We start from the raw sequence: 19308 nt of genomic DNA, 5'->3' as shown, positions 1-19308 counted from the left end.
ATAGTATATTATTAATAAAAATTATTTCAATGATTTTATGCTAAGCATAATTAAATAAAAACGATCCCTCGCTGCTGCGATGGGGTTCAATTTATATTGGTATCTTACTGAAAAATAATTTTCACTGATCCATATAAAATTAATTAGTTATAAAGAATTACAGACAGTACCTATTTATATTTTATATTACAGATATATTTTAAAATCTTATCAAACGAATAAAGAAACAAAAATAGTATAATAACTATGGAACGCCAACAGCATTAATTAACATATAATTGTAATTTCAATCAATGTACTTCCTTAACCAGAATATTGAAATTATGCAATGTAATTTCACTCTTTCTGTCACGGATGGATTTTACTAAATTCAGTTTAAGTTGATTACGTCATGCAATAGAGTCAACATTAAGTTTCATATATTTGTACACTAAAACAGGGATGTATTTTTATGTAAATAAATTAGTTTAAATAACCAACCAATGTGTCATTTTTTAGACTATTAATTGATATTAACAGTCTCTGTATAAATTCACATAGCATTTCGGTAAATATTATTTTTACACGTTACCTAAAGCTCTGTCTACACTATAAAACTAGTTTGACAAAAAAAGTGTGATGTGCACCAATATGGTAGTGATATGCTTAAATATGGTAGTGATATGCTTAAATATAGTAGTAATATGACATCATCATGTCCATATGAGCACATCACATTTTGTTTTGTCATATAAAGTTTGATAGTGTGGACAGAGCTTTAGAAGTATTGATTGAACACTTTTAAAGGTGGCGCTACAACAGTTTTGAAAAACAACCACCAACATTCTTGACGTCACAGTCCGGCTTTCAGAATATTACAGGTGCTTTCTTACACAAGCACGTTGAACATGTTATTTGGATAAAGAAGCAGAAAGAATATGATAATATATCTTATATTTTATACGTTATGTTAGTGCTTGATACAAACTTGGATAATATATATTATACTGTGGAAAGACGAAAATGATGGAAAGAAAAAGGTAAGCTCAATGTGGAAGTTCTTCTGACCCATCTTCTAAATGGTTGTTCAATAATGTTTAGGTACAATATTGTGGTTGTTGTGTATGTCTATCACTTGGGTATGTTGTGTTCGTCTCTGTCTATTCTATTTAGGAATTGCACACGAACTAACCATTATCATGATTCAGTATACAAGAACAGTATGCAGTGTGTTGGACGTTGAATTACTGATCGTGAGATCGTGGTTCGAATCCAACTCATGTATCTTTAGGCAAGACACTTTACTTACATATGCCTCTCTCCACCCAGGTGTATTAAATAGGCCTAGGTACCCGGTTAGATCAAGACACAACTTTGCGCTGATTACTATAGCTGCATAATTATGGGAGTAATAATGTGCAGCGCATTGAGAGTTTACTTATATGCGCTAAATAAGAATGAACTGTTATTATTATGTACAGTAGCGTACAGGGCCTATTTTACATTGGTGGTAAATATACGTAACGAAGATTCTTTTTAGCAGCAACAGTCGTTTACAAAAAAAATTAAAACCGATGTAATTAAAACGGCCAGGTTTTCTTGACAAATTCTATCTGTACTCAATGTTCATACTTAAAATACAGTCACTGAATAGGCAGGTAATGGCGTAAGACCTTTGATATTTAGTGTGGAATTAACCATCTCAATATTTCTATTTATCAGTTCTTGTTGGCTATCACTAAATGGATTGTTGGTCAAATATACTCTGGTTTTGCGAAAATGGTTTCCAAGTGATAGGCCCGTCGATTTTGAGGACGGATGTTCCTGTATTGCACATTTTATTCTGTTGTCTGTAGTGAATACATTTAAGAAATCCATCATTCTGTGTATTTCTTTAAATGTGTTGTCTTCGAGTTCCTCATAGTGCACTACAAGTATTTTAGGAGTGTTGTTAATCCAATTGAGGGCAGTGTCTCGCCAATCATTAATCTGAACTTCAACGAAAGCATTCCAATCTGTAAGAATAATAATAGTTAATACTGTATTACACATATTTTAATGATAATCCGGATACATGTCTCGGTTCCAGACGGAGTTTTGCCTTAATATTACTGTAGTACTAAAGATAAATATTTTGGCACATATAGCGTTTCATACGTATACTACTAGAGCTATTTCAGACAAACATCGAAAAGCCTCAAAATAACTACAGACCTGGGGCAAGTCTAAGGTACATGATGCATGTTGTCTTTGTCCGTCAAGTCCGTTCACCATTAGGTCCCACCAATGTACAACCAATCTTTTACCTGACACGGACAACATTTTCAATATCACAATATTGATTTTAAAAGTTTATCAGTACAAGAACAAAACATGATCATCATTAAAATACTTTTTCTTTTGGTACGGTCCGTCAGTTTTAAATTCAATTTGACCAGTTGACGCACCATTCACTTAAGCTAGGTTCCCACTAGAGATGCAACGCAACGCAAGTGAATTGACTAATCACAAGCGATGGCTTATTCGCTTGTGATTGCTAACTGTCTATAACTTCGCTTGTCATTGGTTAAAACGCTTGCGTTGCGTTTACGTCTTTGCGTTACGTTCTAGTGGGAACCAAGCTTTAGTGATTTGACCAATGACGAGCGATGGATTATTCCAACAGTTGCTTGTCATTGGTCAACAGGCTTGCTTGCTTGCTTGCGTTGCGTCCAGGTGGGAGCCGAGCTTCACTGTGTTACAATAATAAATACAGTAACACGTAGTGCACAATATTTATTTATTATATAATATACTGTTTTCTCAACCCAATACACGCGTAAATAGTAAGTGATGTGTAACGTACCTTCGGATTTAAAGTATTTTGAAATTGCTGTCAAATTTTTGTTTTCAACGATCATTAATCGTCTGAATACTTCAGCTACTAACGTACGATAGGGATTCCGAATCAACAATATTGCCCCCTTGAATTCCTTGATATCTTGTACCTTGTGCGAATGTGATTTTATGCATATAGTCCTCTGTAACTTGTAGTTAATATTTCCACCTAAAAATACTATATTTAAACAAAAATATAGTTAATAATAATTATTGTGTTGTGCTAAGAAATATTTAATTCAAAACAAAATGTTATTACATCCATATTAATAGAAAAGGAAGCACTGAACAACAACAAAAATACTACTGTACATAGCACTGAAATGCTTTATACATTTTAAAAGTATTGATTTTCGAGGTTCTACAAGACGGCAATTTACTATTACAAAAATGTTGGCACACGCGGCGTGTCATACCTATACTTGCTTGAATCGCCTTTTAAAAAACGAATATACGCTACATCTTAGAACAAATGTGTTGTAAATGTTTGTAAAAATGGTATTTTTCGTATACTGTCATCTGCTTATAATAGTTGTGTTGTTGAAAATTGTGAATTAGATATTTTTTATTGTAGTTTTTCTAAGTTTAAATGTCTGATACATAAGTTTGTTAGATAATTTTAAATAATTTTAAATTTTAAATTATTTTATTAATGTTTAAATATGATTCTAATTGTTATATAGTTCTTATATATATATATATATATATATATACATATATATATATATATATATATATATATATATATATATATATATATATATATACCAAATTCCCTCACTTGCACTGATGAAGGGCTAGTGTTGCCCGAAAGCTCTGCTAACTTTTCTGGCTGTTTACTTTATCGTTTTGATTTAGCTTTTCGCTTTTTTTATTTGTATCTCCATTGAGATCCAGCCACTGATACCCACAGCATTGTCATTTTTTTTCAGTAATTTGCCTTTGGATTTATATATATATATATATAAATCCAAAGGCAAATTACTGAAAAAAAATGACAATGCTGTGGGTATCAGTGGCTGGATCTCAATGGAGATACAAATAAAAAAGCGAAAAGCTAAAATCAGAACGATAAAGTAAACAGCCAGAAAAGTTAGCAGAGCTTATATATATATATATATATATATATGTATGTATATTATGTATAATTCATCCTGTAATTGGTGTGTTTACACTGTTGGATGTACAATAAATAAAAAAACAAAACAAAAACAATAACAACAATTGATATTATATGTAGTTCATTTATTGTAAACCATTAATTTTAACTTAAAACTTAAACTTAACTTAAAAGTTAAAGTTAATGGTTTACAATCAATGAACTACATATCAATATACTAATCAAAACCAGAGGAAAATGTTTTCACTAATAGTCCTAATGATTAGATAATTTGACTTAATATTTTGTATACCAACCTTTTTTGGAAATCGCCATTTTCATTTCATTTCTCCACATAGTGCTACCAGTTGGGATGCCTGAGGCTTTTTCAATGAGTTGTCTGGTCCACGTGTTGCCCGATCTAGGGTAACTTGCTAGTGCCACGAGGGGCAAACTTCCCTTAGGTTTCAACTTCACATCGACACATCGCTGATCTAAACATAAAAGTATTTTTGTTGGTGGGCATATTTTGTTGGTGGGTTGGTAGCATATGCTACTAAATAATGCATTATTATTAAATATAATAAATGTACTAACCTGGAACACTTGTGCGATAGATAGATAAATAGTGTTTGCCACCACAACTGTAATGCGCCTCACCACCACAAGGTGTGTCACAAAATCTGCTATCTTGGTAATCTCCTAAATATAGTTCGCTGTCTTTATCTTGGATGTTACCACATAGACACTGGGTTCCTCTTCCCAGTGCAGTATATGTATACCCCTAAAAACAAAAGTTTACTTATAATATTGAATACGATTTTATTATTCATTATATGTTTTGGATCTACGGCCGGCTTGGAAAACGCAACTCAAGGACGTACGCACAACGCGAGTTGACCAATGACGGGTCACTGTTCGAATAATCCATCGCTTGTGATTGGTCAAATCATTTACGTTTGCGTTACGTCCTTGTGTTGCGTCGCTAGTGGGAACCAAGCTTTACGCTGACGATATACAGTGACGTAAGCGCACCGATGATCACCCGAACTGTGGTTGTGTTGTTGCGTCCAACTGGGAATGAAGTATGACTGTAACACCAATGTTTTCGAAATGACACATTAGTTAATATTGAGGCGGTTTTATTTTCGTCGATTTTTTTTTTAAGTTACTCTGCCTAGGCAGCTAAGCTCCTTCATTTATATTATATTCTGCAATAACAATTCACACTCAGAGTGTAAATATTGAAGAATGTACCGTACTCACTCGATCAATGCATAATGATAGACAATGAATAACGGTCATTCCTTGGCTTTCCTCAACTATACCACCAGTTATTGCAGACAGTAACTTGGCATCAGATGGTCGTGGCACGCATGCGCGGTACACTCCAGGACTGTCGATGTCCGTGAATGACATCCATGTTTTACCAGTAACTTTATTGAAGAAAAAAGTATAGAAAATTTATGTAAATTGGATTTGATAACATATATAGGTAAAATACAGCGTGAAATTATTAACTCTTCACTTCACTCTTCTAAAATATATGAAGGTACTGTACACAAATAATTTGTTGCGAGTATGATACTTAGTTCTAGATTGTGCTTCGACTTAATATAGGCCTAAGTAAAAAAATTGGCCTTAGATTATGGAAAACCCCCGGCAAAACGCAATAATTATGGACAAATCGATTATTAGCCTTGGCAATATGCCTAATATTTGAAAGGAATGAATATAGGCTATATTTCGTTTGTCGATGAATTTTTGAATGTGAATGATTGATCCATTAGAGGTAATCTGTTATGGCTCTAATAACACTGCTATGCGTGGGTAGGCTATTGGGTAAAATACAGCGTGAAATTATTAACTCTTCACTTCACTCTTCTAAAATATATGAAGGTACTGTACACAAATAATTTGTTGCGAGTATGATACTTAGTTCTAGATTGTGCTTCGACTTAATATAGGCCTAAGTAAAAGGTTTTTTGGCACATATGAATCTAAACGCCGACTAGGCCTATATAAAACAGGCCCGTAGCCAGGGGGTTTTTATGGTTCGGGCGAACCCCCCTTTACAGCGAACCCCAACCCGCCCCCCTCCCCCTTAACCGACTGCGAACCCCCATCCCCGACATCCCCAATACCTCACCACCCTCATCTCTGAAAATCCTCCAACAAATACGTGCCCCACAATACAAAAGGTTATTTGTAAATTGAAAAATTCGTAAACTCGTTCGTGAATAACTCATACCTTATTACACGCATCGGAAATACAAAACTATACGCACAATTATGATTTGGCCTAAAAATTGGCCTTAGATTATGGAAAACCCCCGGCAAAACGCAATAATTATGGACAAATCGATTATTAGCCTTGGCAATATGCCTAATATTTGAAAGGAATGAATATAGGCTATATTTCGTTTGTCGATGAATTTTTGAATGTGAATGATTGATCCATTAGAGGTAATCTGTTATGGCTCTAATAACACTGCTATGCGTGGGTAGGCTATTTCTCATGTGTAGTAGAGCGTTTCTTTGATTGAATAATGTTGTTTGTATTATAACACAAGTTCATTTTGGATTTTCAGTAAATTACCAATGGTTTATTCAAAGTCAAACTGTAACTAATCCCTCAAAATGTTATTATTATACCACTATATTGTTGAAAAATGGATTGCGTGATATGAAAATGTATTGATAGTAAAACGTAATAAAGATACGTTCTTGTCTGGTTATTGAGTATTCATGCTCTGATGAAGCAGAGGATTATTTTTGTAGCGTTCCATTTAAAATAAATTTTATTACAAAGAAATATTTTGGTTGTGAAGGTCGTTTTAACAATTAGGCTAATATCAAAACATTCAACAATGATAAAATGCCCTGCAACTCTGTAACTACTTTATGACTAAGCCTATCAAGTTCCGGGTCCGGATGGATATTGTATACGATGAAATGGAACTCAATTTTAATTTAGTGGCAGAAACAACATTTAGTATGAAATTAAGGGTGTTGCCCGGGCCACAAGGGAAACACCCCTGGGTCCGCCCCTGGCTATAATAAGCATTGAATTTGCCTTCTCACCCAAATTGTGCTTTTTTTGGGGGGCTTGTAACTTGAACGCAAAACAAAATACCGAGTGAATGATCAAACAATCGGCGGTGGTTCAGCACACAGAGCACGCGCATCTAACATACGGCAACAAATATTATCGTCCTTTAAATAGTCCACGTGTGTGAGGAGGAGGAAAAAAGTACGATCGTTTTGTTTAATGGTAGCATGCTGCATGAGAGTGTTTTTTCCGGCCAATTAGAGGTGCCATTTATCATGAATGTTATGTGCGAGAGTACCATTTCCGGCCATCAAGGGGTGTCATTTATCAAAATTCGCCTCAGACCCCACCGGGCGCGGGGCAGTGACCCAAATACTTAGTGTCTGAACCCCCCCTTGACAGATCCTGGCTACGGCCCTGAGTATAATGTATCATAGAGGATTATAGTGAATATTAATATTTTACACTATAGTATCTATGGTATCATGTACTGTAGTTCACATGACATCCGATTTTTTTTTTTCTAGACCACCAGCCGATACGTACTCAAATGTATCAATATCACCTATTTACATTGGCATATTTAATTTCCTCAACAAATTGCTGTAAATAAATATTATAGAGAGCTATAATAAGAATTGCATTTGCCTTGACCCAGTGTGCTTTTTTCGGGGCTTCTCCTAGACGTACGTTCGCATTGAACTTGAACGCAAAACAAAATACCGAGTAAATGATCAAACAATCGGCGGTTCCGCACAGAGCACGCGCATCTAACATACGGCAACAAATGTTATCGTCCTTTAAATAGTCCACGAGTCCAAGTACGATCGTTTTGCTCATTGGTAGCATGCTGCATGAGAGTGTCTTTTCCGGCCATCTAGGGGTGTCATTTAACAAAATTCGCTTGCCTCAGGCCCCACCCCCAGGTGGGGGGGAGGGGGAGGTGTGACATGACCCAAATACTTAGTGTCCCCCCCCCCCCCCCCCTTGACAGATCCTGGCTACGGCCCTGTAAAACCAGGCAAGAGTGAAATTATACAAATCAAAACAATGACAAAGAAAATAGCTTATGATTCAAAGTAATGGAAAAAGCGTCCCTTTACAGTAACCACTCTTGACTATCCACGGTGTAGAAGTCATGTGGGGAGCGATCTTTCGTGGTCGCTGCTCCAAAATTGTGGAACTCTTTGCCTTTGGTGATTCGTGAGTCTCCCTCCGTTTCGATCTTCAAAGCTCACTTCGAAGACTCACTTGTTTCGTTCTGTGTGAATTCATTATTTTTTCATATACATTTTATTCATTTTATTGTTTCTTAGGCAGGATAGTCAGATGCTCATCACTATGACACTTGTGAATAGATAGCTAGCTTGTCTTGACAAGTTAGTGAAACAGTGTGGTGATGTGAGATTCCGTTTTCGGACTTTTTTTCTGTTGTCTTGGTAAATTTATTCGGTTTTCTTAGGCTATTTCGTGATTTATTTTACATCAACATTTTCATTTTCACACTTGTGCTAACAGCGTATAGAGACTATATATGTATTTTGCGCTATACAAATTTAAAACCATTAACCATTAATGGGGCCTAGTATATAGTTGTGGTCTTTACCATCCCCTTCATTTCCGTGAGTCAATTCGGTCCCTCAAATTCGTTACTAATTCGGTTCTGAATGAAAATAAGGCAAAACATTCCTTCCTCTAAATCTATCAACTAAAGACAAGATTAGAATATTAACTCACATTCAATAATTCCAGTGTGGTTTTTTGATGGATAAAATGTGTGTTTTGTATTAATTTTTGATGACCGAATGTGTCGAAGATTACGTGAAAACAACGCTAACTTAGAAATAATTCGTATTGATATTCCAAGAAGACCAAGTAATGCAAATACCCGCAGTCGACGATGTGATCTGTAAAACAAAACATAAATCAATCAATTCATATAGTATTTGTGTATCATTACTCTACACGTATGTTTGCATTCGAACTCCTGGTCAAGTAGGCCTAGGCAGACTATCATTAGGTACACAAAACTACGGAGACCCAAGAGTTTAGGCAGATGTTATTAGTGGCAATGCCACTGCAAATATCCGTATTTATTTATTGCGTTATAAAAACATACATAAAACGCAAGAGAAGCGCTATAAGTATTTAGATGATATAAAAAATAAATAACAAATATGGGCAGCACACATAAAATCAAACATCAAAACACAATACAATGCAAACATAAAAATGCATACAATACAGACGATGTTGAGAACCTGATGCACATACTGTATAGCCAAAGTTCAGGGCTCTCGGATGATGAATGAGTGCCCTACGATGTCAGCTCGAGAAAGGTACCATTGAGGAAGACAACTTTGTATACAATTACCAATACGGTAAATATTCACTCTTCAAGTATTAGCTCAGCAGCACACAAAAATCACAACACGAAACAGATAGCCAAAGTTCAGCGCCCTCGACTAACGAATAAGTGCCCTACGATGTCAACACGATAACATTGTACCCTTTTTTTATTTAGGCAGCCCTTCACAAGTTTTCGCTTTTTGGGTTTTACAGCTCTTATTTATAATTAATTAATCACAAACTTTGTACAGAAAAATAGAGAGAAAAAAGTAGAGAAATAAATGTTATAATGTATGTATGTGTGTAAGCTACCCTTGAGGAAAAACACTTTGTATGTAAAGTATTCAAAATTCAAATTATTGAATTTTTTATTTGATTTTTTTGTAAGCACATAAGAAACGATGCAGAGGTATCGTCCGATTGTGTTAACTTGTGTGTTGCTTTTTAAACCGTTACTTCTGCTATAAGTGTACCGGTTGAATAGAAAAATATAAGAAAATTCACGAAAAAAAGAGGTAATATGGATCGAGTATAAAGAAATATGAACATTTTGAATTTACAAAATTTAAAATGTCATACCATGGAGGTTATGCCACTGATGAAGTTGATCAAATTGTAAGTGATAAAAAACATTAGAAAATAACAAAAATGTGATAATAATGAAAATAATATGAATAATGATAATGTGAATACAAGAGTGGTGTTTAGGCCACAAAAGAGAAAAAAAGTACACAATATTATATTATTCAGAAAATGTTATACTTACCTAATGCTAAACACCTTCATCGTAGGTCTATAAACGCGTTATGTCGAGTAAGTACAAGTAACAATTTGAAGAGCTTAAGTTTGGTTATTCCTTTGTGACCTTCGGTTATACTCTTTGCACATCCTTTGTTATGTAAATTTTACACAAAAAGAAAAAGTCACAATGCGGTTTGTTTTCCAGTAATTAGTGGCCCATGCAAGACTAAAAACGCTGAATTAAAATAGATAATCGATTATACGGAAAATATTCACTCTGCACCAATTCAAGTATCCTCTCATCGGTAAGGCAAACTTCGTGTGGAAGATGATGATGAAACAATTATCGCGCGTCAGACAGTAAGTTTGTATCAGATGGTGGTGGCACGCATGCGCGAGTTTAAACTCTCCACAGGAATATGTCCGTGAACGACTGAATTTTGATTAAAAAAAAGATTAACTATAATACATTTGCAAAGATCCAGTTAATCACATACTGTAGTACACTTTCTTAAATTATGTGTTAACTAATGAAACAATGACAAGAACGAATTTCCAATTTAAAGCTAATACAGGGCTCTTTATTGTGTCATTTTTGTTTACCAACCCAGTTCTGCTGTAAAACACAGGTTATTTACCTCTCTTCTAATTAAGCACAAGAAAAAATAAAAGCGTTAATAATATTGTAGGATCATTTTTTAGGAGTGGACCTTGTCTAAAAACCTTAATTCTTTTCTTAGCAATGGTATCGTTTTGAAAGTCAGTAAGGAGTATGGTAATTTGTAAATTTAAACAAAACAGGAAATAGGCATGGGCCTAGGGCAAAAATAAAAACTGAAAGAGGTGCATCCAAACATATTACAGCCAATCGATAATAAATATAAACTCTGTGCATCGGAAAAGTTGGAAGTAAACCGAAGCTGTAGAGGGAGGTAGATAAGTGAAGGTCGAATGTCATCTGGGTGAAAGCGAGGCGGCGTGTGTTCCTGGGTGATTTTTGTTGATCGGTTGTATCGAAAAAATAGTTAAATATTGGGTTTCTAAGTTGATTAACGACTTTTTCAACATATTAAAATTAGTTATTTTGAGTGTCTTTATAGAAAGAATATGATAATATATCTTATATTTTATACGTTATGTTAGTGCTTGATACAAACTTGGATAATATATATTATACTGTGGAAAGACGAAAATGATGGAAAGAAAAAGGTAAGCTCAATGTGGAAGTTCTTCTGACCCATCTTCTAAATGGTTGTTCAATAATGTTTAGGAACAATATTGTGGTTGTTGTGTATGTCTATCACTTGGGTATGTTGTGTTCGTCTCTGTCTATTCTATTTAGGAATTGCACACGAACTAACCATTATCATGATTCAGTATACAGTATGTAGTGTGGGGCAGTGTGTTGGACGTTGAATTACTGATCGTGAGATCGTGGTTCGAATCCAACTCATGTATCTTTAGGCAAGACACTTTACTTACATATGCCTCTCTCCATCCAGGTGTATAAAATAGGCCTCGGTACCCGGTTAGATCAAGACACAACTTTGCGCTGATTACTATAGCTGCATAATTATGGGAGTATGTTTCCGTACGTGTCGGATCCACACAAAATGACCGGGTAATAATGTGCAGCGCATTGAGAGTTTACTTATATGCGCTAAATAAGAATGAACTGTTATTATTATGTACAGTAGCGTACAGGGTCTATTTTACATTGGTGGTAAATATACGTAACGAAGATTCTTTTTCGCAGCAACAGTGTTTACAAAAAAAAATTAAAACCGATGTAATTAAAACGGCCAGGTTTTCTTGACAAATTCTATCTGTACTCAATGTTCATACTTAAAATACAGTCACTGAATAGGCAGGTAATGGCGTAAGACCTTTGATATTGAGTGTGGCATTAACCATCTCAATATTTCTATCTATCAGTTCTTGTTGGCTATCACTAAATGGATTGTTGGTCAAATATACTCTGGTTTTGCGAAAATAGTTTCCAAGTGATAGGCCCGTCGATTTTGAGGACGGATGTTCCTGTATTGCACATTTTATTCTGTTGTCTGTAGTGAATACATTTAAGAAATCCATCATTCTGTGTATTTCTTTAAATGTGTTGTCTTCGAGTTCCTCATAGTGCACTACAAGTATTTTAGGAGTGTTGTTAATCCAATTGAGGGCAGTGTCTCGCCAATCATTAATCTGAACATCAACGAAAGCATTCCAATCTGTAAGAATAATAATAGTTAATACTGTATTACACATATTTTAATGATAATCCGAGAACGGATACATGTCTCGGTTCCAGACGGAGTTTTGCCTTAATATTACTGTAGTACTAAAGATAAATATTTTTGCACATATGGCGTTTCATACGTATACTACTAGAGCTATATTTCAGACAAACATCGAAAAGCCTCAAAACAACTACAGACCTGGGGCAAGTCTAAGGTACATGATGCATGTTGTCTTTGTCCGTCAAGTCCGTTTACCATTAGGTCCCAACAATGTACAACCAACCTCACATTTATCTACTTGTCTTTTACATGACACGGACAACATTTTCAATATCACAATATTGATTTTAAAAGTTTATCAGTACAAGTACAAAACATGATTATCATTAAAATACTTTTTCTTTTGGTACGGTCCGTCAGTTTAAATTCAATTTGACCAGTTGACGCACCATTCACTTTTAAGCTAGGTTCCCACTAGAGACGCAACGCAATGTAAGTGATTTGACCAATGACGAGCGATGGATTATTCCAACAGTTGCTTGTCATTGGTCAACAGGCTTGCTTGCTTGCTTGCGTTGCGTCCAGGTGGGAGCCGAGCTTCACTGTGTTACAATAATAAATACAGTAACACGTAGTGCACAATATTTATTTATTATATAATATACTGTTTTCTCAACCCAATACACGCGTAAATAGTAAGTGATGTGTAACGTACCTTCGGATTTAAAGTATTTTAAAACTGCTGTCAAATTTTTGTTTTTAACGATCATTAATCGTCTGAATACTTCAGCTACTAACGTACGATAGGGATTCCGAATCAACAATATTGCCCCCTTGAATTCCTTGATATCTTGTACCTTGTGCGAATGTGATTTTATACATATAGTCCTCTGTAACTTGTAGTTAATATTTCCACCTAAAAATACTATATTTAAACAAAAAAATTTTTTTTTAAACTGAGGTTCTACAAGACGGCGATTTACTATTCATAAAAATGTTGGCACACGCGGCGTGTCATACCTATACTTGCTTGAATCGCCTTTTAAAAAAATAATATAAACTCCCGCTAGCGGCGCTACATCTTAGAACAAATGTGTTGTAAATGTTTGTAAAAATGGTATTTTTCGTAGACTGTCATCTGCTTATAATAGTTGCGTTGTTGAAAATTGTGAATTAGATATTTTTTATTGTAGTTTTTCTAAGTTTAAATGTCTGATACATAAGTTGGTTAGATAATTTTAAATAATTTTCAATTGTAAATTATTTTATTAATGTTTAAATATGATTCTAATTGTTATATAGTTCTTATATATATATATATATATATATATATATATGTATATTTCATCCTGTAATTGGTGTTTACACTGTTGGATGTACAATAAATAAAAAAAAAATAAAAAAAACAATAACAACAATTGATATTACGTTTCAAGACATAAGTTAAAATTAATGGTTTACAATCAATGAACTACATATCAATATACTAATCAAAACCAGAGGAAAATGTTTTCACTAATAGTCCTAATGATTAGATAATTTGACTTAATATTTTGTAAACAAACCTTTCTTGGAAATCGCCACTTTCATTTCATGTCTCCACATAGTGCTACCAGTTCGGATGCCTGAGGCTTTTTCAATGAGTTGTCTGGTCCACGTGTTGCCCGATCTAGGGTAACTTGCTAGTGCCACGAAGGGCAAACTTCCCTTAGGTTTCAACTTCACATCGACACATCGCTGATCTAAACATAAAAGTATTTTTGTTGGTGGGAATCACATAATATATAATTATTTGTGAAATTAATTTGTTATTAAAGCATGCAAAATTACCTTTAAAAAAGGAAAAAAATTCCAGCCAGTTTCCAGTTTAACTGTTTAGTGGGTGAATTACGAATTATATTCACAATTCTATTTATTATTATGCTTTGGATCTATAACTTTATTTCCAAAATTTATAAAATTATCACAACCTGTGGGTTAAAAAGTCTATAAAGTATACAATAATAAAAGAGATTAAATCAAAATAACAAATGCCAGTTATTTCTGTTGCTTTTAAAGTCAAAAAGAAGCATTCACAACGAGTTTGGCACTACAAGAATAATCGAACCGGAAAGACAAAACTCAAAAGTGTATTAAAACTGTTATTGTACTAATTCTAAATATAATAAATGTACTAACCTGGAACACTTGTGCGATAGATAGATAAATAGTGTCTGCCACCACAACTGTAATGCGCCTCACCACCACAAGGTGTGTCACAAAATCTGCTATCTTGGTAATCTCCTAAAAATAGTTCGCTGTCTTTATCTTGGATGTTACCACATAGACACTGGGTTCCTCTTCCCAGTGCAGTATATGTATACCCCTAAAAACAAAAGTTTACTTATAATATTGAATACAATTTTATTATTCATTATATGTTTTGGATCTACGGCCGGCTTGGAAAACGCAACTCAAGGACGTACGCGCAACGCGAGTTGACCAATGACGGGTCACTGTTCGAATAATCCATCGCTTGTGATTAGTCAAATCATTTACGTTTGCGTTACGTCCTTGCGTTGCGTCGCTAGTGGGAACCAAGCTTTACGCTGACGATATACAGCGACGTAAGCGCACCGATGATCACCCGAACTGTGGTTGTGTTGTTGCGTCCAACTGGGAACGAAGTATGACTGTAACACCAATGTTTTCGAAATGACACATTAATTAATATTGAGGCGGTTTTATTCTCTTCGATTTTTTTTTCAAGTTACTCTGCCTAGGCAGCTAAGCTCCTTGATTTATATTATATTCTGCAATAACAATTCACACTCAGAGTGTAAATATTGAAGAATGTACCGTACTCACTCGATCAATGCATAATGATAGACAATGAATAACGGTCATTCCTTGGCTTTCCTCAACTATACCGCCAGTTATTGCAGACAGTAACTTGGCATCAGATGGTCGTGGCACGCATGCGCGGTACACTCCAGGACTGTCGATGTCCGTGAATGACATCCATGTTTTACCAGTAACTTTATTGAAGAAAAAAGTATAGAAAATTTATGTAAATTTGATAACATATATAGGTAAAATACAGCGTGAAATTATTTTTAACTCTTTACTCACGGTAAAATATATGAAGGTACACAAATAATTTGTTTCGAGTATGATACTTAGTTCTAGATTGTGCTTCGACTTAATATTAGTAAAAGGTTTTTTGGCACATATGGCGTTTCATATGTACGATACTTGATTTCCATAAAATCTAAACGCCGACTAGGCCTATATAAAACCAGGCAAGAGTGAAATTATACAAATCAAAACAATGACAAAGAAAATGGCTTATGATTCAAAGTAATGGAAAAAGCGTCCAAGGGCGCTGACTTTACAGTAACCACTCTTGACTATCCACGGTGTAGAAGTCATGTGGGGAGCGATCTTTCGTGGTCGCTGCTCCAAAATTGTGGAACTCTTTGCCTTTTATTTGGTGATTCGTGAGTCTCCCTCCGTTTCGATCTTCAAAGCTCACTTCGAAGACTCACTTGTTTCGTTCTGTGTGAATTCATTATTTTTTCATATACATTTTATTCATTTTGTTGTTTGTTAGGCAGGATAGTCAGATGCTCATCACTATGACACTTTGTGAATAAAAATAGCTAGCTTGTCTTGAAATATTAGTGAAACAGTGTGGTGATGTGAGATTCCGTTTTCGGACATTTTTCTGTTGTCTTGGTAAATTTATTCGGTTTTCTTAGGCTATTTCGTGGTTTATTTTACATCAACATTTTCATTTTTACACTTGTGCTAACAGCGCATAGAGACTATTTGTATTTTGCGCTATATAAATTTAAAACCATTAACCATTAATGGGGCCTAGTGTATAGTTGTGGTCTTTACTATCCATTCATTTCCGTGAGTCAATTCGGTCCCTCAAATTCGTTACTAATTCGGTTCTGAAGGAAAATAAGGCAAAACATTCCTTCCTCTAAATCTATCAACTAAAGACAAGATTAGAATATTAACTCACATTCAATAATTCCAGTGTGGTTTTTTGATGGATAAAATGTGTGTTTTGTATTAATTTTTGATGACCGAATGTGTTGAAGATTACGTGAAAACAACGCTAACTTAGAAATAATTCCTATTGATATTCCAAGAAGAACAAGTAATGCAAATACCCGCAGTCGACGATGTGGTCTGTAAAACAAAACATAATTCAATCAATTCATATAGTATTTGTGTATCATTACTCTACACGAGGCCTATGTTTGCATTCGAACTCCTGGTCAAGTAGGCCTAGGCAGACTATTATTAGGTAGACAAAACTACGGAGACCCAAGAGTTTAGGCAGATGTTATTAGTAGTCGAGTGGCAATGCCACTGCAAACATCCGTATTTATTTATTGCGTTATAAAAACATACATAAAACGCAAGAGAAGCACTATAAGTATTTAGATGATATAAAAAATAAATAACAAATATGGACAGCACACATAAAATCAAACATCAAAACACAATACAATACAAACATAAAAATGCATACAATACAGACGATGTTGAGAACCTGATGCACATACTGTATAGCCAAAGTTCAGGGCTCTCGGATGATGAATGAGTGCCCTACGATGTCAGCTCGAGAAAGGTATCATTGAGGAAGACAACTTTGTATGCAATTACCAATACGGTAAATATTCACTCTTTAAGTATTAGCTCAGCAGCACACAAAAATCACAACACAATAAAATACAAACATAAAAATTCTATTAAAATAGATAGCCAAAGTTCAGCGCTCTCGACTGACGAATAAGTGCCCTACGATGTCAACACGATAACATTGTACTTTTTTTTATTTAGGCAGCCCTTCACAAGTTTTCGCTTTTTGGGTTTTGCAGCTCTTATTTATAATTAATTAATCACAAACTTTGTACAGAAAAATAGAGAGAAAAAAGTAGAGAAACAAATGTTATAATGTATGTATGTGTGTAAGCTACCCTTAAGGAAAAACACTTTGTATGTAAAGTATTCAAAATTCAAATTATTGAATTTTTGATTTGATTGTTTTTGTAAGCGCATAAGAAACGATACAGAGGTATCGTCCGATTGTGTTAACTTGTGTGTTGCTTTTTAAACCGTTACTTCTGCTATAAGTGTACCGGTTGAATAGAAAAATATAAGAAAATTCACGAAAAAAGAGGTAATGTGGATAGAGTATAAAGAAATATGAACATTTTGAATTTACAAGATTTGAAATGTCATACCATGGAGGTTATGCCACTGATGAAGTTGATCAAATTGTAAGTGATAAAAAACATTAGAAAATAACAAAAATGTGATAATAATGAAAATAATATGAACTAGAGGGTACTCCGAGAGTACAAACCTCCGCCTACTGTAAAATTCCCCTACATAAAATGTCCCCGGAAAATATATATATATTTGTTCACATTTTTTTTAATTAGTTCTAAATGTAAATAGACTAACTGCACACTACAAAGTTGTGGATGAGAATTTGGTGTAATGGTTATGTATCCAGCCTCTCACAGTTGAGATCGCAGGTTCAAGTCCCGCTGAGATTTTTTTATTTTATTTTTTTTTATTTTTTTTTTTTTTTGTGGACCTTGATCTTTGACCCTGACCCTTCAAAATTTAACCACAATTATATGATGAGTCATTGATCATTGTGGCTAAGTTTGGTGAGAATCGGATAAAAACTGTGGTCTCTAGGCAGTAAAATAGTTTTTTGTTAGTTGTGACCTTGACCTATGACCTTTTCCCCTCAAATTCCAACTCGTCCGAGCTTTTGAGGCATAGATCATTGTGTCCAAATTTGGTGAGAATCGGATAAAACCTGTGGCCTCCAGGCTGTTCACAGACACACACACAAACGCACACACACACATACACACGCACGCACACACAAAATACAGGGGTGAAAACATAACCTCCTTGGCGGAGAGGAGGTAATAATGATAATGTGAATACAAGAGTGGTGTTTACGCCACAAAAGAGAAAAAAAGTACACAATATTATATTATTCAGAAAATGTTATACTTACCTAATGCTAGACACCTTCATCGTAGGTCTATAAACGCGTTATGTCGAGTAAGTACAAGTAACAATTTAAAGAGCTTAAGATAAGTATTTGGTTATTCCTTTGTGGCCTTCGGTTATACTCTTTGCTCATCCTTTGTTATGTAAATTTTACACAAAAAGAAAAAGTCACAATGCGGTTTGTTTTCCACTTTGGTAGAAATTAGTGGCCCATGCAAGATTAAAAACGCTGAATTAAAATAGATCATCGATTATACGGAAAATATTCACTCTGCACCAATTCAAGTATCATCTCATCGGTAAGGCAAACTTCGTGTGGAAGATGATGATGAAACAATTATCGCGCGTCAGACAGTAAGTTTGTATCAGATGGTGGTGGTACGCATGCGCGAGTTTAAACTCTCCACAGGAATATGTCCGTGAACGACTGAATTTTGATGTCAATTGGTTTTGATAAAAAAAAAAAAGATTAAATATAATACATTTGCAAAGATCCAGTTAATCACATACTGTAGTACACTTTCTTAAATTATGTGTTAACTAATGAAACAATGACAAGAACGAATTTCCGATTTAAAGCTAATACAGGGCTCTTTATTGTGTCATTTTTGTTTACCAACCCAGTTCTGCTGTAAAACACAGGTTATTTACCTCTCTTCTAATTAAGCACAAGAAAAAATAAAAGCGTTAATAATATTGTAGGATCATTTTTTAGGAGTGGACCTTGTCTAAAAACCTTAATTCTTTTCTTAGCAATGGTATCGTTTTGAAAGTCAGTAAGGAGTATGGTAATTTGTAAATTTAAACAAAACAGGAAATAGGCATGGGCCTAGGGCAAAAATAAAAACTGAAAGAGGTGCATCCAAACATATTACAGCCAATCGATAATAAATATAAACTCTGTGCATCGGAAAAGTTGGAAGTAAACCGAAGCTGTA

General features: G+C 34.6%; 2 protein-coding genes across 2 annotated transcripts; both read right to left on the bottom strand.

Annotated features, from left to right (window-relative positions):
- Positions 1-33: 33 nt before the first annotated feature.
- LOC144847976 (sialate:O-sulfotransferase 2-like) lies at positions 34-10142 on the bottom strand. The gene is made up of 7 exons (XM_078704613.1): positions 10123-10142; positions 8745-8914; positions 5222-5391; positions 4553-4739; positions 4273-4449; positions 2825-3034; positions 34-1994 (listed from the first exon to the last, which is right to left on the bottom strand). Exons 1-7 carry the CDS (start codon positions 10140-10142, stop codon positions 1612-1614), a joined length of 1317 nt encoding a protein of 438 aa, XP_078560739.1. The 3' UTR covers positions 34-1611.
- A 1800-nt stretch (positions 10143-11942) lies between these two features.
- LOC144848894 (sialate:O-sulfotransferase 2-like) lies at positions 11943-18394 on the bottom strand. Its single transcript, XM_078705845.1, has 7 exons — positions 18375-18394; positions 16347-16516; positions 15182-15351; positions 14513-14699; positions 13900-14076; positions 13050-13259; positions 11943-12325 (listed from the first exon to the last, which is right to left on the bottom strand). Exons 1-7 carry the CDS (start codon positions 18392-18394, stop codon positions 11943-11945), a joined length of 1317 nt encoding a protein of 438 aa, XP_078561971.1.
- Between the last annotated feature and the right edge of the window lie 914 nt (positions 18395-19308).

The sequence above is a fragment of the Antedon bifida genome, chromosome 7 (assembly GCF_963402885.1).
Source record: "Antedon bifida chromosome 7, ecAntBifi1.1, whole genome shotgun sequence".
Taxonomy (NCBI): domain Eukaryota; kingdom Metazoa; phylum Echinodermata; class Crinoidea; order Comatulida; family Antedonidae; genus Antedon; species Antedon bifida.
The sequence above is the reverse complement of the archived record's forward strand: the minus strand, read 5'-3'. Positions and strand labels throughout refer to the sequence as shown.

Bases quoted from the DNA above. Each gene is read 5' to 3' on its own strand.
- LOC144847976 (XM_078704613.1), bottom strand. From the start codon at position 10,142: ATGAAGGTGTTTAGCATTAG. The intron at 8,915-10,122 runs GTAAGTATAACA...TTTGTTTTACAG, and splicing joins ATGAAGGTGTTTAGCATTAG to ATCACATCGTCGACTGCGGG. The intron at 4,740-5,221 runs GTGAGTACGGTA...TTTTGTTTTTAG, and splicing joins TATCATTATGCATTGATCGA to GGGTATACATATACTGCACT.
- LOC144848894 (XM_078705845.1), bottom strand. From the start codon at position 18,394: ATGAAGGTGTCTAGCATTAG. The intron at 15,352-16,346 runs GTGAGTTAATAT...TCTTCAATAAAG, and splicing joins CCACACTGGAATTATTGAAT to TTACTGGTAAAACATGGATG. The intron at 14,077-14,512 runs GTTAGTACATTT...TTTTATGTTTAG, and splicing joins CTATCGCACAAGTGTTCCAG to ATCAGCGATGTGTCGATGTG.